Source organism: Thermobia domestica, chromosome 16 (genome assembly GCF_964235325.1).
Source record: "Thermobia domestica chromosome 16, izTheDome1.hap1.1, whole genome shotgun sequence".
Taxonomy (NCBI): domain Eukaryota; kingdom Metazoa; phylum Arthropoda; class Insecta; order Zygentoma; family Lepismatidae; genus Thermobia; species Thermobia domestica.
Window position 1 is genome coordinate 108,013,501 of NC_137469.1, and position 25,663 is coordinate 108,039,163.

The 25,663-nt window shown below is 34.1% G+C and overlaps 1 protein-coding gene across 1 annotated transcript in view; it reads left to right on the plus strand.

Moving 5' to 3' along the window:
* Positions 1-25,663, plus strand: part of LOC145673315 (sodium channel protein Nach-like) — a 195,985-nt gene that overhangs the window by 158,452 nt on the left and 11,870 nt on the right. Inside the window, exon 10 of the mRNA XM_081742910.1 lies at positions 23,811-23,920. Within this exon, the coding sequence (XP_081599036.1) occupies positions 23,811-23,920 (110 nt within the window). The remainder of the gene's footprint in view (positions 1-23,810; positions 23,921-25,663) is intronic.

Consider the following 25,663-nt stretch of genomic DNA (forward strand, 5'->3'; position numbering starts at 1 on the left):
GTTGGATCCAGCAACAATTTATGCTGGTTTTGCTGTAAATTATGCTATTAATTTGACGAAAATTAATGGTCCAGCGATCAAATTCCAGCACAACTTTTCTTTTAATTTGGAGCGGAGGGGACACAAGTTCGGATACCATATTGAACTCTAGGTTCCGTCTCCTTAGGATGTTATGAACATTCATCCCATGGAAAGCAATGGCAAACCACCATTCACCTTGCCAAGGGACTTTTAGATCAAATACCTGCCTTCGGACAGAATATCACATCATCATTCATTAACAGCCATAGAATAACACATTGCAAAATTTTGACGTAGAATATATGCGAGACCATGCAAGAAAGTCTCGCGCGAGACGCGAGATGAGACTCAAAATTTTATGCGAGACGCGAGACGAGACTTCACATTTGCGAGACGAGACCTTACGCGAGACGAGACCAACGCTTGAAGTTGCGAGACGAGACGAGACTTTTCCATTTCTCGTCTCGTCTTGTCTCGCGTGCATCCCTACTTTCCTAACACGAGTAACACACTTCCTACGAAATTTGTGCCCCCTTTTTTCGGCGCCCGGCATTGACAGTGGATAAAGTAACTGTACTATCTATATTCCCAACGACGAAGGTGCTGGTTCAAGATGGATGTTAAACTCCTTCTTTGAAGAGGCCATTAACGTATCTGATCTAAGCCCACAACTTCTTAACCAAATAATAGAATGATCATGCTACAAGTCTTTGCAACTGGTTTTCTGTAACAAAGACTTGGACAAGTTCTGCCTGATGAGGAGAGAAGAATATCCTGGTCTGGTATCTGCTGCTTTAAAAGTAATAATTCCATTTGCTACATCGTACTTGTGCGAAAGTTTTTTTTTTCATGGTAAACATTAAAACAAAGACAAGAAATCGCTTATCAGTTGAAAATGGCTTCATAATGTTCGTCACGAAGATTGATCCGGGCATTGCTGCACTAGTGAAATTACACCATGCTTAGGTATCTCATTAGGTTTCAATTTTAATTGTATTTCAATGTGCAGGTTTTGTTCCATGTGTATTTTTCTAGTATTTCTATATACAGTTCTCATTAGTATCATATCATACGTCTTTCATTTAAATTCATTTTTAAACAACTCTGCACCCTTTGACAATGTTCAGTAGACTTATTTTTTATTGTTCTGTACAGTATGTATAAAAAATAAAAGTATGCCTATCAGAACAAAATTCAAAATAATTTCCGGTATTAGATTCTAACTATATTTATCTCTTCCGCTTATCTTCGCGACCTCCTAGGGGCCACGACTCCCAGGTTGAGAAACCCTGCTCTAGGCATACATGAGTTATGTTGGAACATACATACATACACTTTTATATGTATAAATGCAGATAAGAGAGAGTTGAGAGAGAGCGATTAAGGTATTACCGCTCTCAATCTCTTCACTTTACTTTAACGATTCGTAAATTTCTTACGTGACAGTTTGGGGCTAGCTAGTTTTTTGTCTTGAACCACGATCCAATTTACATTTTCTCTACCTAAATGTTGTAATGCGAATATTGAGAAGTTACCTGCGTATGAAAATAGCTGCAAATAAATACATTACATAACTTATTTATTGCTATTACACGATTTTCTTAATTTGTATTTAATATTCACATATAACATACCGACGTTCTGTCAATACCTCAAATGTTATATTTTAAAGATAAGAATTGCTTATGTCGTGAAATGATATGAATATATATATTCAACTGATATATACAACTGATGAATTGTAATGTAACTATTTTACATAATTTTCATGCATTGAGGAAAGTAGAATATCATAAAAGAATCTCACCTGAACGGGTATCGAACTCACGATTTAAACGCTCGGGGGTGTACCACTGAGCTAACATGACCGCTTTTCGGAAGCTGCTTCTGAAATATAACTGAGCTCATACGTAAATTATTTTTTTCGTATGGAAATCACAATGACGAAACGAGAGTGTGAATATATAGTTTCGAAATATTGTATCATTAACTATTTCAATCAACTTTACTATTTTTCTACACTTAATACCATTTCAACATGTCATTATATTTAACAGAAGGAAAAACATATCTGTACATTTTATCCCGATTGCTAAGGTTGGCTTGGAGGTTCGAACCAGCAGCTTTAGTTTACTGTTTTCAGAAGATACCCGAAGTTGGACTTCGAAAGTGTTCGTCTCAATACAGCTATCATCATATCGCTCAATCTGTTTGATATATGGTATATGTTTTTATACGTGTAAAGTCAGTATAACAATTCATTCTTTAAACAGCTTTTCGTATGTATTAATACTCCTTTATAAAAACTGTTTTTAATATTATTATTACGGCGCACCATTTTCAGATTTCTTTCGCGAGTCGTTGACCAAGTCGTTCCCCACAATAGGCGTGTCGTGCGATTAACCAACCACGCGTCAGGTACTAGCTTTTACCTATTGCTTCCTGCTCACAGCTCAGAACATTGGTAACTATGGATAGACGTACAGCAGTAATTACTTTATGGGAGTTGGAAGGCTATTCTGCAACTGCAGCTAGCAGGCGAGTAGGTGTCCCGGCCTCTACAGGAAAGCGATGGATTCGGAAATATGGTCCTACACGTCAAACTGGTAATTTACGATCTTCTGGTTGTCCGCATGTGTCAACCGAAGCCGAAGATGCGAGATTAGTAAACGAAGCCCGGCTAGACCCACTAAGGACGTCTAGACAGCTAAGGGAAGCTTCTCTTTTTCCTGGTAGTAAGCATACAGCTCTGCGAAGGATTCGTCATGCCGGGTTACGTGGCTGTGTTGCTGCCGTGAAGGAAAAACTCTCAGACGACCACAAAATTTACCGTCTCGCGTTTGCACAGTCGAATGTGGGTCGCAATTGGGAAAACGTAGTTTTCTCAGATGAATCCATATTCACAACATCAAATGAGGGACGCCGTTTTGTGTATCGCCCGAGAGGCACCCGATATGACCCTGGATGTGTTGCTGCTTGAAATCGCAGTGGCCATGTATCTATTTCATGTTGCGGTTGAATTTTCAGGCGCGGAGCAGAACAGCTTCACAGAATTGAAGGACACCTGGACAGTGCTCAGTACTTAGATATTACGAGTAATATCATGGTGCCATCTGTACTAGTATTTCAGCCTGATGGTGTAATTCAGTTCCAGCAAGACCAGTCGCCAATACATACTTTCCGTGTGGTTCAGGAATGGTTCGCAGGGCAGCCTGAGATTGATTTAATTGACTGACCGCCTCGTGGAGCAGACCTCAATCTCATGGAAAATATGTGGGCAGAAGTGAAGAGTACTCTAAGGGATAGTTGGCCTGAGGCAGATCCACCAGAACCCAAGATGACCTGTGGCATCTTGTTTCCGAAGCATAGCTGGAGGTAGGGGAAGGAGATAAATTTGTCACCCATTTAATAGATTCCATGCCCAGAAGAATAGGGCGTGTAATAAATTCAGAAGGGTGAATTTTTTTTATTTTAGTGTTTGTTTTAAATTGATAACATAGATGTAATATTTTATGTAAGACTCCTGTAATTGGGATTCTCTTGTTAGAGTCAGCGGATTTAAATAAATAAAATAAGTATTGGACACAATATTAATGTCCCCGCCTTAACTCCCGAAAACAGTCCTTTTCAGGGCTACCTAAACGCTTCTGAAAATATTTCTAGAAGTAAACCACTCCTTGAATCCGATTTCTGTGCAATTCTACTAACAAAAAAAGAAAAAAAGAAAGAAAGAAAAGAAAAAAAGATAATTCTCTGCAGGCTTTGAACTCAAGACGACCTCATTAACAAGCCCGTACTCTACCAGTGAGCTAACATGAACACGCAAATCCAACCTGAAGAAACACGACTTTCAATTTCCGGTATTCCATCACACTGATGATCATATACTTTGCAAATGTTGTATTCAACTTGGGATATTCCGCAACACATAAACAAAGCGAAAGAGAGAGAGAGAGCGAGAGAGAAAGAGAGAAATGAATATACAAAAGCATATTCAACGTATTCGAATGAGACTCTAAGTAACGATATTCCGTTCTAAAGAGAATTTGTGTTTCTTCCCGTGACGTTAAGGGGATCGGGAAAAGTTATGTGTCTTGAAGCAGGATCCGACTTTGGATACTCTGTTTACACACTTTCTATATTCGTAGGAATATACTGTATTTCACGAATGTAAATGACATGCTGTATTGAGAATATTGAGAAGTTACATCTGTATGACAAATAGCTGCAAATAAATACACTACATAATTTATTTATTGCTATTAAACGATTTTCCTAACTTGCATTTAACATTCTCATATATAATACCAACCTACTGTGAAAATTATCTCAGATTTTATATTTTAAACATAATAATTACTACATTCTGCAATGATTATGTTATATATATCCAACTGATATATTTTAATGTAATTATTTTATATAATTTTTCATGCATTGCGGAAAATATAATTTTTAAAAAAGGCATTGATTCAGATAAGATTCGAACTCATAACCTTATGATTTAAGATCCGACAACTTACCAGTGAGCTAACACAAGGACTTCTACTAAGGTACTTTAGCGATGTATAAATATTCTCAAGACAATTATGACATTCATATCCACTACAAACGCTGTTTCTGTTCTACTTTGACTTTTATTTTAGTACTCAGGTGATAATTATATTCTATGTATTAACTTTGAGCATTCTTTTACATATGGAAAGATTCGTTTACGTATCTAAATGTTTCATCACGTATGGAGAGCTAAATGACAAACAAGCATGTGGTGACATTAATACAAAGTTTCGAAATATTGTGTCATTAAGTATTTCAATCAATGTTGCTTTTTTTCAACACTTGATAACAAGTCTTATTATATTTAAAAGAAGAAAAACACATCTGCAAACTTTTTCCCGATTACAAAGGCTGGCTTGGAGGTTCGAACCTGGTTTACTATTTCCCGAAGATACCCGAAGTTGGACTTTGAAAATTTTTGCCTCAAAACACCAATAAAGAATGCGCTCAACCTTTTTGAGACAAGGTGTACATAACTAGTCACTTTTTATTTTTTAATTCTTTCTCAAATTCTAAAACGCTATACACAGCTGTTTCAATGAGCCAAGATTTACAATGTTTCTCGAAGTTTCTATTACACATACCACGAATTTCTGTAGGTAGAAGATTATACATCTTCATCGCAGTGTATTTATAACTCTTTTGTGTTTTACTTAACCTGAAATATGGTGTATCGAGGTCGTCTCCGTATCTTGTGTTATAGCAATGAATTTTATTTCGGGTACTGATATTTTCCAAGTTTTCTTTAATATACATGAGACAGCTATAGATATACATTGAGGGCACTGTCATGATTTGCATCTCTTTAAAGAAAGGTCTGCAAGAGTCATTATCACGTAGTCCCTTTAACACTCTTATTGCCTTTTTTTGCCATTTAAAAACGGTTTGAGCACCAGTTGAATTACCCCATAATAATATACCGTAGAGCAATAGAGAATGAAAGAAAGCATAATAAGCTGACAGAAGTATTTTTTCACTAACAACAGTTTTTAGTTTACGTAATAAATATATAACTCTAGATAGTCTTCTACATAGATTTTCAGTATGTATGTTCCAGTTTAACTTTGGATCCAAGTGGATTCCTAACAATTTTACAGAATGACACTCATTCAAATCATGTATATTGTTATTAAGATGAAAATACAAAACATCCGTCTTTGATTCATTTAATAGCAGCCTATTACAATTTAGCCATACTGAACACGCTTCTAACATTTGAGTGTTTTTAGTTTGAATAGTTTTTAAATTTTTATCCATGGTTAAGACAGTTGTATCATCAGCATACAGAACACTGTTAAAAGGAAGAAAACTTGGAAAATCATTAACGTAAACTAGAAAAAGAAATGGCCCCAGGACACTTCCTTGTGGTACACCAGTTGTTACGTGCAAAAATTCTGAAATTGAATTACCAACGCGAACAGCCTGTTTTCAGTTACTGAGATAAGATTTAATCAGAGACAATTCTTTTTCTCTAACCCCATAATAATTTAATTTTGAAAGGAGTATATCATGTGACACTGTATCGAAAGCTTTAGTTAAATCTAATAGTGTTGCACAAACATTCATATTATTTTCAAAACAGTCTAATACTTGTGATACTATATTTTCAACAGCTTTAACTGTGGAACGGCCTTTTCTAAATCCAAATTGCGAGGAATGAAAAAGCTCATTCTCTTCAAAGAAGGTTGATAGTTGATCTTTGATGCATTGTTCAAAAACTTTCGAAACTATCGGTACTAAAGAGATTGGACGATAGTTTTTAACCTCATTTTTATCATCCTTTTTATGTACTGGTACAGTTACAGTATATTTTAGGCAATCTGGAAAAATTCCCTCAAAGAGCATCCAATTTAGTAGGTAAACCAAGGGTTCTATTATTAAGTCAATAATTTTTTTCAATAAGTTATTAGAAAGTCCATACCAGTCTTCGCTACTGGATACTTTCAATTTATTGACAACTGAGTAAACAGTTCTGGCATTTACGAAGTTCCACTGAAAGTGAAACCTAATTTTATTTTTATATTGTAATGGTAGCATACTACTAAAATCTATTTTGTTACCCGTATTTTCCGTGGAATCGTCATTAATCTCAAAGTTACTCATAATATTTATAAAGTATTTATTAAATTCACTTGGAGGTATAGATATTCTATCTTTTGTAACATTGTTTCCAATTTCTTTGTTTATTATTGACCAAGCTGCAGAGCATTTATTTTTTGAATTATTTATCCATTTCTCATTTGCTGCAATCTTTGCAGCCTTGATTTCTTTTCTGTACATTCTTTTAGCAGCTTTAAACTTTTCTTGATCTCTTGTTGATCTCGTCGTCTTAGCTATGTCATATAAAGTAATTACTCTATTCCTATGTGTTTCAAGCTCTCGCGTATACCACTTTGGAGTTCTCTTAGTAGGCTTATTTAAACAAACATTAATCTTTTTTGTCTTTTCTGGACAGCATTCATTTAAATATTCTTTTTTTCACTAAATAGGGATTTGATCTAAAAAGAAAAGTGCACATCATGAAAGAAAGGCAGGGTTTTCACTAAATAGGGGTTTGATCTAAAAAAAAAAAAGTGCACATCATGAAAGAAAAGCAGGGTTTTCACTAAATAGGGGTTTGATCTATAAAAAAAAAGTGCACATCATAAAAGAAAGGCAGGGTTTTCACTAAATAGGGGTTTGATCTAAAAAAAAGTGCACATCATGAAAGAAAGGCAGGGTTTTCACTAAATAGGGGTTTGATCTAAAAAAAAAAGTGCACATCATGAAAGAAAGACAGGGTTTTCACTAAATAGGGGTTTGATCTAAAAAAAAAAAGTGCACATCATGAAAGAAAGACAGGGTTTTCACTAAATAGGGGTTTGATCTAAAAAAAAAAAGTGCACATCATGAAAGAAAGACAGGGTTTTCACTAAATAGGGGTTTGATCTAAAAAAAAAAAAAAAGTGCACATCATGAAAGAAAGACAGGGTTTTCAGTAAATAGGGGTTTGATCTAAAAAAAAAAGTGCACATCATGAAAGAAAGACAGGGTTTTCACTAAATAGGGGTTTGATCTAAAAAAAAAAAAGAAGTGCACATCATGAAAGAAAGACAGGGTTTTCACTAAATAGGGGTTTGATCTAAAAAAAAGAAGTGCACATCATGAAAGAAAGACAGGGTTTTCACTAAATAGGGGTTTGATCTAAAAAAAGAAGTGCACATCATAAAAGAAAGACAGGGTTTTAACTAAATAGGGGTTTGATCTAAAAAAAGAAGTGCACATCATGAAAGAAAGACAGGGTTTTCACTAAATAGGGGTTTGATCTAAAAAAAAGAAGTGCACATCATGAAAGAAAGACAGGGTTTTCACTAAATAGGGGTTTGATCTAAAAAAAAAAGTGCACATCATAAAAGAAAGACAGGGTTTTAACTAAATAGGGGTTTGATCTAAAAAAAAGAAGTGCACATCATGAAAGAAAGACTGGGTTTTCACTAAATAGGGGTTTGATCTAAAAAGAAGTGCACATCATAAAAGAAAGGCAGGGTTTTCACTAAATAGGAGTTTGATCTAAAAGAAGTATACATCATAAAGGAAAGACGTTATATTACAATGTATAATACCTTATGTTTTTAAAACGGTAAATCTGAATAATTTTGATTTGCACTTTTAAGAGCCTGAATTACTAAAAATAATATAAAATTTACCATTTTTCTTTTGCTTGTCTTTCGTAAGTGAAAGAAGAAAATGAAATGCAACTTACCACAATTATAGATAATGTTATTCTACAACAGAAAATATGAACCAGATTGCCAGAATAACAACTCCACTAAAATTTAAGTTAAGGCAGCGACTAGAGGAAGGAACTCAACTGCATTTAATTACTTATCATGTTGTCTTGGTATCTTGTCAACTACATTTTAAATAATAGTTGTATTTAGTTTTTAATAAACAAAATAGCTTTAACCTACAGTTATTAAAATTAAATAATAATGTTATTTAAAAAGTAGTTCACAGCATACCAAGACACAGATTACCAAGACGTAATCAAATGCAATTAAGTTCGTTTCTAATCTCTGCCGTAACTTAGATTTTAGGGGAGTTGTTATTCTGGCAACACTGGAATTTCTATAGATGGCAACACTGAAAATTCTTCAGGTTTATATTTTCTGTTGTAGAATAACATTATCTATGATTGTGGTAAGTTGCCTTTCATTATCTCTTTTCACTTATGAAAAACAAGCAAAAAAGTGGTAAATTTTGTATTATTTTTAATAAGTTAGGTTCTTAAGGATTTTTCATTCAAAAAGATTGCAAAATTAACATATTTAAATAAATATAGAAAGAATCTTGCTGCAAAGAAGTTTTTAAATGACAAACCGCTGAATCTAACACTGTCTTTATTATATCAGTGTTTTCACCCTCTGAAGAATAAATCCACAGCGAAAACGATCAAATATCAAAGTAAAAACCAACACAATAAATCTAAGAACATAAATCTAAAATAAATCTAAAAGCATTTACATTTTTGAGCAGTTCAGAATAATAATATTGATCCTAGTGTCAGTCATTAGTTAGGGAAGTATTGATATTAGTTCCTGTCTATATTTATCGGAATTCCTATATAAAAATGGACTTACCGATTCTAACAAATATACGGAATCCCGTAAGCAAAGAATATCAATACTTTCTATTTACTAATGAAGTTTCTTTTACACTATTTATCGTTAAATGTGGAAAACTTATTAATATGACTTTCCTTAAATGCGAGTTTAAATGCTTTACGTATATAGATTAGTTTTCAGAACCAAATCAATCTTAAATAGGGGAACGTAGAATCGGGGTTATATTAAACTACGTAATTGTCTACCAAAATGAGAAGTAAAGTCTGTAGAGTTTACAAATTGTTACTTACCTGGATCACATAAATATTATTTACATGTAAATCAACTCAATTAAGACTTACTGAGATAAAATCAATTAAACAAAAGAAAAAATATATAAATAAATTACCTTTATTAGGGATTCCAGAGATTCCGATTTCGGCAAAACAGTACCTAATTTAAGACATTTACCTCATTCCTCGTATATGTCTTTTTTTACGTCCCACGATTATGCCGGCTAGGCTAAAGGAGACGGTGATAATGAGAAATGAATGAAATGGCGGAATGAAGAAAGTGGGAGGAAACGGGACAACCCCGAGGAAACTCACGCACACGGTGTTTGTCCACCACAAAGTTCAGTTGGCGGTGTATATGTCTTGTGGTACCTACATTTACCTTAGTTGTTTCAACGTAGCATTTGTAATTAATTGTTTAAAAATATTGGGCGCAGAATAAGATTAGTCCGTTAAATTAAAAAGTATTTTTTTCACTTTTCTTGCTTTAAATGATTACGCCGTCGCATGATCAAGTAATTACGTAGATTGACAATATGTGTTGTGTAAATTATTACGTTTTATTTTATTATATGTAATTATTTCATGACAAAATTCACTCGTAGTACCTTAGAAATTTTTCTTAGGATAGGACTTGCATTTATGAAGCAGGTTCACTTTATATGAACTTCACCTTACGGATATAAATACGCATCTGGAGATACGCTATAAAAACGACTGTGCAGAAAAAAAAAAAAAAAAAAAAAAAAAAGCTTGTGCTAGGTAGTCACTAAAAGCTAGACTATTATCTAACCGACTCAAGGCAAAAGCGCAGCAGTGCATCTGTAGGGAGCAGGCGCGTCAGCGACGGAGAGTAATCATAGAAACAAGGATAGTGCAAGAAACACTCGAAGCTGCACAAAATCACATAGGTTAGAGCGCTTGTACTGGATTCATACTTGTAAACAAAAACTACAGGTTTCCTATACCGTACAGAAATACTCCACCGGTAGAAATAAGTGTGTTATGCAGTTTTCTCTGGTATGCATTCATTCATTCTAAGCCTGGTACAGCCCTTGTAATGGGTTCACCTTTGTAACGTTATACTTGTAAACATGAAATACTAATTTCCTCAATAGTAGAATTTAATATCCTGCACAATCCTCTTTCATATGGACTCACTTATTTTAGCCGTAAAATTACCATTTTTGTGACAGAATATTCTTAATTAGAGTCAAATATTGTATGAAATACTACATCGTTGTCTGCCGTGTCATTTCAGTCAATGGGCTACGCAAACAAACACAATAAGTAGAAAACTGAAGAAACTGTAACTAAACAAGCTAGAAATCCATTGAGTCAATAGTTGAGAAGATATAATTATGCTTGCTATATTTGTTAATGCGAATACTTTGATTATTTTTTAAAATATTCATATCAATAACTATGGCGGAAACCAAAGCGTGGAACACGAAACAAGCCACAATTCATGGAACTGCAAAGATCGCAAGATATTGATTTATTCTAAAAACATTTGCAGTATGGACATCAAATTGGAAGGAAAAGGTATTCGGTATCTGGCCCCCTTCTTCTAAATTGCATGACCTCATATTTAGCACTTTTAGGTTGATCATCTAAATTAAAACAAAATCATATAATACGTTGAAAATGGTGTTTTATGACAAATTGATTCCAGTTCTTATTATATTTTAAATATGTTTATATTCGTTTTGGTTCTCTTCATATTAATAGAAAGCATAAGGAAAAATCCGGATCATATCTTTTATATTTGACGGATTTCTGGTCAACTTAATAATAGTTGTTATTGGAGAGGGCATTCTACTCTAAAAATGGATGTTAGTCATGGCCGCTATCAGGCACGTAGCTAGGATTTCGTGAAGGGGGGGGGGGGGGAAGGGGTTCGTGACATGAAATACTGTGAGCATCACACCAGGGGCTCGATAATTCTAAACTATTTTACTGGAATATATATTGGTTCGTTTAGCCAGCATTTCGTAACGGGAGGGGAGGGGGGCGTGATATGAAATTTCCTAAGGCTCAGGAGCTTGATCAATGTAAACTACTTTACTATCAACATATATTGGTTTGTTAGGACAATAAAATGAGGATATGTTGGTAAGTATTTTAATAACAAACTATGAAGAAATCTCAAGTAATAAAAGAATAAAAAAAAATATTGAAAAAGATTTTACAATATTTACGTTCCTTTCTTTGTTCATTCAAATATTACAATTTTCCTTTCATTATGATCTCAACTATTATGAAAAGTACATATTCACTATTATAAAAAGTACTAGTCAATAATATCTTGTAAAATATTTTACAATATCTGCTATCCTTTTTCTGTTGAATCAAATGCTAATAGAACTCCTTTTCCATATAAATTTTTGTTTTTATTATTCCGTCAATTACTGTCGGTTCCAAATGACAGGTTAAAGGAGCAGTAGAAAATTATTTTTGAAATAACATGTTTGATTCTGCAAGGGTCGGTTCCAAATGACAGGTTAAAGGAGCAGTAGAAAATTGTTTTTGAAATAACATGTTTGATTCTGCAAGGATGCGATGACGAAAAATTATGATTAAAAATGTCCACGCTGTTACTCAACGGCAATATGCTTTCGGAAGCTTGAAATCTCCCTGACTAGTAGCAGAAATTCTGAGAATTCTGTAACTTTTCTAGAAATTTCAAATTCCCTGACTCTTCCAGGATATCTCGCTCACCTCGCCACCATATATTGCAAGTAATACAAATCTCCTCATAAGAAAGAGTAACCAAAAGCTTCCTGTAGTTTTTTATTTTTTTTAATTTTTTTTTTTAACGTTGATCCTTCTTTTTCTCATTTCATTGCTTCATCCTTCCTTAATATTTTTCATTTCTGGTCTCAAAGGGTGGGGCGGTCCTCCCGGACCCCTCCCTTGGCTACGTGCCTGCCGCTATTTTAAAATGGTTACCTTGAATTTTGATTTTTTTTTTTTTAAGACAAATCATACACTATGTTAATTTCAAAGAAACAAAAAAATAAACTCAGATACAACAGGGAGGACTATTTTTAATACAAGAGACATGACTAAATTTATAGCATTTACATTTATTATTATTATTATTATTATTATTATTATTATTATTATTATTATTATTATTATTATTATCGCAATTTGGTACGGGTTAAGTTCCAAAGTTGGTCGTCCGTTTCTAGCAAAATTTTGAAAATTTACCGGGAAGAAATGAATAATTTGTTTGTTTGTGTTCTTGATAATGTGTAAGGAGAGCGAAAGTTGTGCTTATTTTCTTATGTAAGCGGTTCAAGCATGGAACGATTTGGCAAGCGGAGGGATCTACTTGGCGCAAGGTTACTGATGATAGGATTGTGGAAATGTAATGAGCATTTGTTTTGTAAAAATGGATAAACACGCAGCCCTGATTATGAATTAACACTATTACATTTTGTGAAACAGTAAGATGATAATCAGGAAAATCTATTAAAAGTAAGTAAAAACCGTGGCTTAATAAATCTAAAAATAAGTTGTAGAAACTGTTCTAAGCAAATAACTGTAAAGAAACGTGGAGAAAGTTATACTTTTCAATGTAACGATAACATAACCAACATGGTGGCAAGGTTCTAGAACGCATGTTGTCTTCCCATTTATCTGTAATAAAGACAGAAAACAACGCGCTCTGTGGGGCGCTAACCCGCCTTCACTCGCTAACGCTCGCTTGGCAATAGTATGTAAACTAAATATTAAACTTTAGTACAGAAGGGAACCAATTATTACCCTTTTAGCCAAAAACTAGGCGGACGACCAACTTCGGAATAAATGCTTTTGTACGCTCGCTATCAATTGTTTAAAATAGAAAGAGACATAACTATCTTTGTCACACACATAAGTATAGTTTAATATCAGTGTTCATTGAAAACAATTTACTTTGTATAGAAAATAAAATAAAATTCTAAAATAATTCTTTCACATGTATAAATTTTCCTGTACGATTTCTGTAAAACTTCCATTAGAAAAATGTTCGCCAGCTTGACTAGAGATACTTATTCTTTTTTTTCTACAGAAAATATTAAAGTAACATTATACATAGCATACAAGTACAACCACATAAATCATAACATTGCTTCTTAATTTCTTAACAGTTACTACCAAAATTGCACTAAAAGTCAAATTATTTAAGAAAAAACTACTTAAAGATCTCTTGATTTTACATTAACATTCTGTAAATACATACCTTCAACGCTTATGCCTTAAATACCATCCATTTATTTGTTCTTCTTAGCACGCACAAATATATCGTTATTTCTATTCAATTCATATCGGGGGATTTTATATATAAAAAAAAGTCATAACACTATGGCCCAGTTGACTGCTTCGCTATAATTGTTTTAAAACTTTTTGTTGATATTGTAACTGAAGAAGATGTCCCCTTCCAAACTGACAAATTGGCCTGTTTCAAGTAATTCTGTTTCTACACTATTTTGTTAAATAAGAAGGAAGGCAGAAACGTAGAACATACAAAAAATTATGTATAATACTATAAAAATTGCAAGGCACTGAATTGTGTCTAAAATTGAAATTGTGTTTTAAATTTAAATTGAAATAATTAAAGAGCATGACGCTCTATTGTGTAAAACATTCTACGCCATCTTGCCAACTCTATCGTTATTTCTGTGCCGTTATGTTTTCTATGTAAGTCGCTTCGTTGCTATGTAATTCACAACATTGAATATTTCAAAAGTTACATCTTAATAATTCAAACAAAATATACATATCAACAATGGCAAATACAATATTTCTAACAATATACAATAAAGAATTTCAGCAGTTTCCAATAACATTACAAAGGCGTTTAAGTAGCATTAAGCAAGGACAAAAAATAAAAGTAAGCTAGAACCATAAATATAAATAAAACTTTTTAAAAAATGCTTCTTGTTTTGACTTATCATGAAGTTAAAATTAATAGAAAAAAGGATATATATATATATATTTAACAAAGAATCAGTTCAAACATCTTAAGTGTGTATCTCATACCAAAAAGTTTAAGAAGTTGCCAGCTTTGATGTAAGGAATGTGTACAGAACTTGATGTTTTCGTGTAGACACATATCGTCTTCTTTCTGTAGCAAAATTGAATGAGAATTTAATTCTTTAAGTACGTAAATAATATAGCCATGTATCAGTAATTCCAAACTGATCAAAGTGATATTTGTATTTCCCTGTATGTAAAATTTCAATGTGTAATAAAATATTAATGCACGAGGAAGGGTCAATAAGTAGCTCATAATAATTTTTTCACACGATATTGTGTTGATCTAGGACCTGAAAAGTGAAAGAGGAGTACTTTGAAGAAGGAAGGCAGAAACGTAGAACATACAAAAAATGTATACACTGTAATCGGCAGTTGTTCGACCAGGTACGCCTCTAACGATAGAAGCGTGACCTACTGAGCAAAGACAGCGCGTGTGTTACAATCGTTTACTTGTGAAGAGCAGAAACATGTAGTTAGTATTTTGTGGCCAAATGAACAAACCCCGAGCGAAATACACTGGAAAATAGTGTGCGTGCATGGGGAATGTATCGACCGTCGAAACATCTCCAGATCTGCAAATTATTTAACGAGGGTTGTGTGAATTTGACAGATTTGGCACTTGCCGAGCATCCAGTAACAGCATTAAGGGAACGGAAATTCACGACCATTGAAAAGTCAATTCATAACGACCATCGAATCCATTTTCGAACACTGTCGAACATGTTCAAAATTTTGTTCGCTACATGACAAACTCAAATTTCGTAAAGTGAGTTCTCGGTGGATTCCAAAGAATCTTACACACGTCCATAAGGAGCAGTGAATTATGACGTACCTGGACCAACTGGCATGGTACACTGAACAAGGATTTCTGGATGATATCGTTACATGTGACGAATTCTAAGCGTACCATTAAACGTCTGAAACAAAGCGGGCATCAAACGAATAGAAATATATCGATTTCTTACCAAAGAAAAAATTCAAAATGATCCAATGTGCGATAAAGGTGCTAGTGACCGTCTCCTGGGATATGCAAGTTGTTCTACTGGTGGATTTTCCAACATGTGGGTATGCTGTGAATGGTGTACCGTATAAAACAGATTTTCAAAGTTGCGCCCAGCGCTTCGTGACAAATGCTCTAACATTAATGCTGAAAATGTTAAACTCTTTGATGATAATGCATGGCTCCATGTTGCTACGTTCTGCTCATGAGAAACTCGAAAATTCTGGGAGAGAACTGTTCGAGCATGCGCCGTACAGTCCTAATCTGGTACTTTCAGAATATCATATTTGGTCAAATGAAGAAAATTTTGGCCTGCCAACGTTTCAAACCCGATTACGAACTCAATTTGTTGTGCATAGATGGTTATAATTCCAAAACACAAACTTCTACGAACAGGATATGTTGAAACCTGTGTCGTGTCAAAATGGAAGAAATGTCTTGAGAGCCTTGGCTTTAATATGAGGCTTCACTTTGTATATATTTTTGGTGGGTTATTTATACTTTTCTTCTGCATAAATTGCATTACTTATTGATTCTTCCTCCTAGAAGTGTGACTACTTGTAACTTTTTGTTCAAAGAAAAAAATCGGTATTTTATTTATAAATATAGCCAGATGTCCGAAGTGTGTGAGGTGTACTGTTCTTTTCTCAATTCTTCTAGAGCTTTTTCATGAACTATAGTTTATAGCTGAAGATCAACATTAATTATATATGTATGTGTAGTTGGAACAAAAGAAACTAGAAGCAGGCATTGCAAATAAATTAGTCACCAGAAAATAGTGAATATATATTCAAATATTTTTAATTACATTATAAGTACTTTCGCTAGATAATTTATCAGATACGAATACAACAAAGCATTAATAAAATAAGAACAAGATAAAAAGAATTGCTGTAAAGAGTCCACCTTAGAACATAATTACGTGCTACTATTACCAGACTGAAAGTAGGAGTGTTCTAGATGGAGAGAGAAAGAAGAGAGCATAGAATGAAATAAAGTATCTCATTACTCTATGGTAATGAGCCGGCTTGGTCGGTAACAGTAATAGAGAAAAAACTTCTACTGATGGGAGATGTATATATATATATATATATATATATATTAAGCCCTCCTCCACTCATCCCTGCCAGCGTTTGCTTAACGACTGAAGACAGTCACTTCTACCTCAGATAATTTTGATTCAAGCTCTCCTTTTCTTTTGATCTCTCTCTCTCTCTCTCTACTTTTTGTCTTTATTGATCCTCATAGCTTGAGGTGGGAGCTATATTTACATTTTTGTCAGCCTGGCACTTAAAGTTTAATCCAGGCCGTGATTTTAGTTTGTAATTTTACTTTTATTTTGTAGGATATTATATTAATACACTAAAAACACACAACATAACTCATAGAATGCACAACAGTCAACAAATATAATATACAGCACCTGCCAAATATTTTTGTTTTACCTATTGCTTCCTCCAGATTGGTTTCCGCCTCCCTGTATGGTTTTGCTCTAATTTTATTCTTTTCTTTCTTTATTTATTTTATACCTTTGTAATATCTTTGTACTTTGATCCTCTCTCGTAAAATTTTGCTTTCTTATAATTTTACACCTGTTATTTTGCACCTGTATATTTGGTTTCTCTCCTGTGCACTTTTACGCACGCAAGGCATAAAAATAAAATAATAATAGCAGTGATAAAAAAACACACACAGACAAAACGCAAACCCATCACTATAGATAAATGACAGAATACAGTATTATATTGAATTAAGGTTCTCATCTTTGCTCTTTCCATTTCTAAGGAACATAAGGTTCTGTTTATTTCTAGTATTTTTTAGACAAGACACAGAATATTTAAATCTTTTAAAAGTTATTTATTTGTGATTATTTCTCTTATGTTCTTACTACTCAACTTTATTCTTCTTGCCTTATTTTCCTCGTCAAGTATGATTTCTCCGCTCTCAAATATTAGGTGCTTAGGGGACTGTGTTACCTTCCACAGAAACACACCTCATTATTTAACAGTTCCAGTTTACAAAGTATGGATTTCAAGGATCCATGTCCAGTTAAATATTAAACAAATTATTTCCCTATCCGATATTTATTAATGTTTAGCCTTTCTTTTATGTTCGGAAATACGAACACTTTCCTTGCCTTATTTGAATTTTCCTTGTTGTGGACAAATGTTTCAATATCTTCATGACTTTCAATATCACATCTGAAAATATCTAAACCTCTATCGCTTCTACCTTTTTTTTTTTTTAACCAGTATTTTTCTGCTGTTCTTAGAATTGACAAATGCAAAAGCTCCATGGGTAACAATACCTGAAGTGTTGTTGTTAACATGCCTCTCATTATTTTCAACAAAACCGCTTTTTGGACTCTATCTAATCTTTCTTGTATTGTAACTTTTGTAGTGTCCTGTATCCCAGACACTGGAGGAACAGCTTGTCGTAGCTACGACTATTATTTTATAATATAATAAAAGGTGCTTCATCGGCAGGTCGTAATCTTTATCCATTATATTTAATATTTTATTTATTGTGATCAAGAATCTGTTAAATGTACTTTCAATGTGCCTATTATAGTTTATTTTTTCATCCAGTCAAAGACCTAAGTATTTGAACTCTGACTCTGGATGGTTTTGTTATCTATTTTGATAAGCGGATTTCTTTGCAGGTTCTCATCTAATGATATGTATTTAGTTTTACTTGATAATATAACTTATCTTCACACCAAATTTTAAGCTTTTGTAGCGCAGTGTTACCTTTCTTTTCTAATTCTTGTCTTGAATTTCATGTAATAATAATTGCTACATCATCCTCATATCCTACAATTCTAGCAACTTCTCTCATATCATTAACATCTGAAAGCATGGCTGTACAAATATATCCCGTAAGAAAGGACCCAACACCGAGCCTTGTGGACTTCCTTTTGTGGTTTGTTTCTCAAACATTATTTTCGAGCCTTGAAATATCACTCTTCTGTCTCGACAGTAATCCATAATTATTTGAAGTAATTGACTGGTGGTTGCTATATTTTCTAGACTTTTATACATCGCAAGCCACTACATGTTATCGAAGGCTCCTGAGATATCAACAAAATAATCGCTTGGTATTTGCTTCTTTTACTATCTTCATTTTCAATTATTTCAAGTAACCTACTTATAGCATTCGCAGTGCTTTTCTTGTTCCAAAAACTATATTGAAGTTTACAATGTTGAATGTTGTTTCTTCTTTGATTTATTCTTCCTGCTATGATTTTTTTGTAAATTTTACCTATTGTGTTAACTTCGGATCCAGTTGATCTCTATCTTCACCCTTTAACAGTATTATTAAATTTAACTCTTTCCAAACTTTTGGAACTCTCCTTTGCTCTAAACAGTGATTATATAATCTTGTCAAATATGGCGACTAGAAATTTACGTCTTTTTTTAAAAATTTCTTCTTGATTTCATCAGGACCTACTGCCATTTTGTTTTAATTTATATTGTATATAATTCAATCTTTTCATTTGTTACTACTCCTACAGTGTTTACGATTTTGTCTTGCTTTTCCTCCTCATTTCAGTTCTTAATAAATCATTCTCCTCAGTCTGTATCTTCACAATCATCAGGAACCAATTTTTCTATTATATACGTAATTGTTTTCTTACAGTCTATGGTAAATTCTCCATTCTCTTTCTTTAGGGTTGTTATTGTAGTTTGGGTTCCAACCTTTCGATTTATCATTTTATATGGTTGGTCCCATGGGTCAATCCTCAACTTATCTTCTTTAAACTTTTTCCAAGTTTTCTTTTTTAATTCTAGGAATTTATTTTCCAAATTTACTCTTTACTTCTCTGTATTGTAGTAATCGTATTTCTCTCAGCCTGAGATCTTTCGTTTTTTGAAACCTTTTCCGTTTTGCTTTATAAATTATTTTCGTTTTATCATTGAATATTTAGAAGTGTAATTTATTCTAAGCTTTTGTTTTCGTTTCATTGATTTCAGGAATGCCAGTTTTATAGAGTTTTGAATATTCAGTGCCAATTGGTGGATGTACTTATCCGTACTTTCTGAAATTTCCGGTAATTTTAGGTCTTCACAATATATATTACCTTTCAATCTATCTAATTATATATTAAATTGTGATATAAAAGATTCAACGTCTTTTCATTTACAATTGTAAAGATAATTGGTTGATGGTCACAAGTGTTTCTGGTGTAATGTATTCGCAATTCTTAATTTTTTAACCACATTTTTAGACTCTATTGTTGTCTATATTACTTTCATTCCCATTGGCGTTTCTACAAGTCGGTGAATTTCCTTCTTTATTAATGGCTAATGAATTTTCTTCGTTTATGAAGTTTTCTAAATTTTTCTCCTCTTGAGTCTAAAGACGTTATTATTCTAGGTAACTGAACAGATAATTAACGTCATATTTTGTTTAATGATGCATCGTTTCAACAATACTTAGTGATGCGTATATGCATCCTTGACAGTAGTTGTCTTTACTTCAACGAACAGTTGTGTATGCGCTATTCAATCGTGTCATAACATGGACAAAATTGAATACAAATTTGTGACATGCGATCTTACTGTTTCCATTCTCGTGAACCAGTCGAATAGAGCGAAGAACATGTAAATACTAGAAAAGGCGGAAGAGAAACTGTTACCTGAGAATCGAAGCATGTGTTCAAGTGGTTATTTTGAGAGATAGTCTTCACTCTCTGAGAAAAATAGCTCAGTGATAGGGTGGAGTAGTGCATTGGACTGTTGAAAGATAGTCAAAAAGTAGTGTAAGTATTACACAGAAACGTATTGATCGTCGAAAAATAACAACTTCTCTAAAAGACAAGTTCATTGGAAAAACAAAGAAACATAATGGACGTTAACCGCTCCGGAAGAATCAATAGAACATTGGGAAGCCATTTCCAATCTGTATCAAATAGGAGTAGCCCAGGGCCTTCAGATTTATGGTCTTGGGGCTAGAATTGTAGTAAAGAAACCATTCCTTCAAGCAGGAAACATTACAAAAACATACTTCTGGACCAAAAGTTTTTAAAAAATGAAATAAAAATAAAGATTGAAACGGAATAATGGAAGAGGGCGATGAATCTAAATTCCAACTTGTCATCTTCCAATGCTAGAAGTTTGAGCGTCGTCTTCCCGAAGACCGCTTTAATCCCGACCGTGTAATACTTAGAATAAGGTACAGAGAAGGTTACGTCACTGTTTGAGTGTGCTTTACAGACTACTAAGATGATAATTTAAAATGAAATGAAATCTTTAAGTTTTACGTCCCACGGTTATGCCGGTTAGACTAAAAGAGGCGGTGATAATGAGAAATGAATGAAATGGTGGAATGAAAAAAAAGGGAGAAAACGGGAAAAACCCGAGAAAACTCACGCACACGGTGTTTGTCCACCACAAAGTTCACTTGGCGTGAGCCGGGATGAAACTCAGGATCCTATACACCAGAGGTGAACGCTCTACCACTGAGCCACCACGGTCCCTAGGTGATAATTTAGTTCAAATTAATGGAATAATGGACAAAACGTGTTTCACAAGTTTAAGGAGGCATGGAATTCCATCAAGAATGTGGATTTAAAGCAGTAACTTTGTACTATAACAGGATTATCATCCCAAACATTCTTCTAAGCTATATAGTAATTATGCAATGCAAAGAATGCGCTTACATCACCAACAAATGGAAGAGTCGCCACAGCATTGGATTTTTTATACATCGAGTTCTTAAGATAAACTTGACAGGATAATCCGCAAATAGATACCAATAAATACGGAAGGTGTTTGGAAGGCTCTTCAGAGCTAGTAGAGTCGCATAGCTTCACAAAAGTTGTATCAATTAATCAAATAAATGCGTGGCATTTGTAAAGCTATTATCAAGGCTAAGGGTCGGTATTTCATTGAACGCAAATATCCTCAATAAATTTGTTTCAGTGGAAACAGGACCATATGATTTAATTTCTTTATATGAGGAATGACGTTTACTTTACAGAACAAGTTCAACAAACTGGGTTCTGCACGAAGACATGTCTTTTTCTTTGTTGAAAATCCTGAGAAATCAGTAGTGAGCTCAGACTTTTGACAATGACTGTATATATATCGAAAATTCGTGTAAAAAAAAGCTGAAGGAAAAAGAACAGTTTGTATTAGCATGAGCTCTATCTTTTCGTATTATCGAGTAATGGTTGCAACCATCTGACAATAACCAACACTCTGCTCATAGGTGTAGCTAAGAAGTGTGCCGGCTGTGCTTGGGCATACTCCAATAAAATGGTTTGAAAGAATAAAGAAAAATAGAAGTATCGAGGTGGGCGTCATGTTGGAATGTTGGGCCACAGGATAGTGTTACCAGACTGTAATTGCAGTGTATAACATTTTCTTTGCTCTTTAATTTTCATTTAATTTTTTCCCTACCGGAGCATGCACTTTAGTAAATAGTGTCACAGTGTTGCCCTGTCACATTTTAATTTCATCCCCCTAGAACAAAATTTTCAGAAGTACACGTAGTCTGCTACCTACCTCTTCATCATCCTGTCTGATGAAGTATTTCAGCGAAATTTTTTATATATACATCCTGAAGAAAGTCCCATCTTCTGAAGAAACCAAGGCAGAGAGAAACATGAAATCTTTCGTATCCTTCAAGAGACATAAAAGACAACATTATGCTGATAAGGAGAATCCCCCAAAAGGGGGGCTTAATGGAGTTGCGGAGGTAACTATAAAATTTTAAATAGCAACTCCCATCGTGTGGTACCTCGTTTGAAAGCTAATAACGTGTAGAGACCAGTTCTGGAGACTGCTTGTCGCTATCGTGTCTCTATCCATCATGTCAGCCATCCATAAGTATGGTCAAAGTACTCGTAGTTACCCCTAGTAACCCCCTTAGGCCCCTTTCATTGGGGATTTCCTTTATCAGCATAATGTTGTTTTTTGTGTCCCTTCAAGGTTACAAAAGGTTTCATGTTTCTATCTGCCTTGGTTTCTTCAGGAGGCGGGCCTTAGTGTTATTCGTGGAACGCACTATATATATATACGTAAACCATTATTTACTTTTACTATTCTTCTTTCTATGAAAACGAAACCGAATTCTTTGTTTGCGTTCTGTTTCATTTTTGATTGGACTTTTATCTTGTCCCGTAAACTAGCAGTCCTTGTTAACGCAAGAACCTATGTCATCAGCCTCTATTATCATCGAACAAATAGCTTCGACGCTTATATTCCCATTAATTCCTAATCAATTAATCAATCAATATTCCTTTTCAATCCATATACGTTCCATGAAGTAATACATCCTACATTATTCGCTAAACCATAAAACTCGTAAACTTGGTCATCTATTTCTATTTGTCATTGTTCTGTAGAACCTCATAAGTTTACGTGTGTATTACCATTTCTTTGTAAGTTTGTCCGTTTCTCAGTAGCTCCGTACTGACGGATCTAAGGTGTCTAGAGTGATAGTCTTCATCACTCACGTCAGTAGCACACAATCTTTACGGGGGACCAGGGTGTATGGAATACCTCCCAGAAAAGCGGGTGGTCCGGAGATTCTCCCTGGAAATTAAAAAAAAAAAAAAAAAAAGTCTTCGTACATTGCATTTTAAAGCAGTTTGACTTTAAAAAGCAAACAAAAACTTAAAATTTTGTGTGCTTTATTTTTACCTTTGATAGTTTCTCTTTTTTAATGTAGTTCTAAACTCACACACACACACTTTACAGTTTGTTTGTTTGTTCAAACAGTAAAATTCAACCTCGTTTTACAATTTTAGTTAAATGATATCAACTGTATGTCAAAAACTAATGATAAAAGGTAGTGTGAAGTGAATATTCAAAAACAATAAAGTTTTGAAAAAAAATGTTTTAGATCTAAAAGCTTACAACTAATGTACTAAATGAGGCTGAATATATAGTTAAAAAATTAGTTGATTTTTTTTAAAAGTTAAACTAAACTTGCTTTGCTGCTTTCTATCTAAACAAAAACAGTTTGTTACTGTACAATTTACTTCACCTTTACCTTCATAGGGCCAAAAATTGACTGCCTTTTTCACAACCGGAAACAAACTTTTGTGTTAACAATTTTTTTCACAATTGGAAACAAATTTTTTCATATCCACTTTGTTTAACATTGTTTTGTGAAGGTAGTAAACTGCTACATGGTTGAACCTCTTTTGGCCTAAGATATTTGAAATATTGAGGGAAGGTGTGGAAGAAAACCATTTTACAAATATTGGGACAAGTCCCCGGTGGGATTGACGCTAGTGGTCTTAATTGTACATGTATTTTCCAGTGCAATTTTACACTAATTTAGTATTAAATAAACTTTCTCTTTTTACAATTCCAGGAGCAACTTCGAATCAGAGGACAGCTACGGCTATATTGATGTATTCTTTAAGGAAATGGATGGTATAGAATACAGAAATGACGTTATGTTCGGCTGGATGGAATTAATGGGTAAGATTTCAGAATGAAAAGAATCGTTGTATCAAATCTTTTAGGGCAATCGCAATTAGTAAAACTTACACATGGTCGTAAAAAAATTAATCTTTCATTTGATTTTTAATTCGTGTATAACTTAGGAACCAAAGATCTAAATATCATAATATTTCACAAGTTTGTATATCAGGTCGGAGTCTATCCACCAAGTGATCCAAACCGGAGGAGTTCGCTTGAATTCGTATGATATATATATAGTGCCTTTGTCATTTTTTCAGGATAAATAATATAGTTTTTATTGACTCCGAATGCCATTTTGACAAGGAAACTGACTCAATTTCTCAGTTACTGCTCTTTTCTTTAATGTCTCATTTCTTACTATAGCCACTCCTATTTGATGAAGCATCAGCGAAATTACGTACAACATAGTATTTTACAACTTTTAAAGTATTTTATGGTAGTGTTTTAAAACAATTACGTGTGAACACTATGTTATTTAAAAATTATTATTTTCGATCACTGCAGGAGAAAAGGAAGATCTTGTTACTTTCAAGATGATGATAACCATTAAAAACGTTCGCGACCACCTTTTATTTTTATTTTTATCACTAATACCAGTGATTTTGTGCCAAGGTATGAGTCAAAAGCAAAAAACAGTGCCTCATTCTCGTTTGTTTTCTCCTCCTTTGTGGAGATATTCACGTAAACCCTGGCCCACCCTGTCCATATTACACCAGTGCTTTCAATATATATTATCAAAATGTTCGTAGCATTAAAAACAAATTACTTGAGTGCTCATTGAACCTAGGTGAGATAAGGGAACTGGATTGTTTCGCAGTGACTGAATCGTGGCTGAATGAATCAATGAACGACAGTGAAATTAGCTTTTCTAATAATTTCACCATTTATCGTAAAGACCGCATAACTCGTGGAGGTGGAGTGATGATTTGTGTAAATAATAAGTGGAAGAGCAAGAGAAGACTGGATCTCGAACGGGATTGTGAACTTATTTGGGTGGAAGTATTTATTCCAAAGCGTCGTTCTGTGTTTATTGGGTGCTTCTATAGGCCGCACAAGAATACTCCCCAGCACATCTTAGAAACTTGCCATGACTCACTGTTACATGCGTTGTCACACGGTGACGTCATCCTATTGGGTGACTTCAACCTTTCCATCACGTGGCAGGACAGCAAGCATGGCGTCGCTAAAGTTGGAAACGACAGTTACTTCATGGACAATTTTATTCATGGACTTGGTCTAGGTCAACATAATATGCATAATACCCGCAATAATAGCAATCTTGACTATATTCTCTCTAACTTAGAACCTCGTTGTGTTGTCCCGTGCAGAAATCTTTTTCCCTCGGATCACGATTCCTCGGATGTTTCTTTCGATTTCCTCCCCTCCACTACTACAAACCAGCCCCTCAAAAGTAGGTCACAACTTCTTTGGAAGAAAGCTCCCTGGGGTGACATCTGCCGGGCTATTGAACTGTTTCCTTGGTGTTTGTTAGAGGTAGGAACTGTTGACGACGCTGTGGACTTATTTACATCTGTTGTCCACTCAGCCATAAAGGACTTTGTGCCAGTGAAAGCATCAAAATCGAACAGGTTTCCGGTCTGGTACGACAATGAACTTCGTGAACTTCTTAAAAACAAAAAGCTTGCCTGGACTCTATGGAAATCACATCCGAGTGACTACACATACAAAAACTTTGCTAGAATTAGAAGTCTTGCCAAGAAGGTACAGCGGCGTAAATAT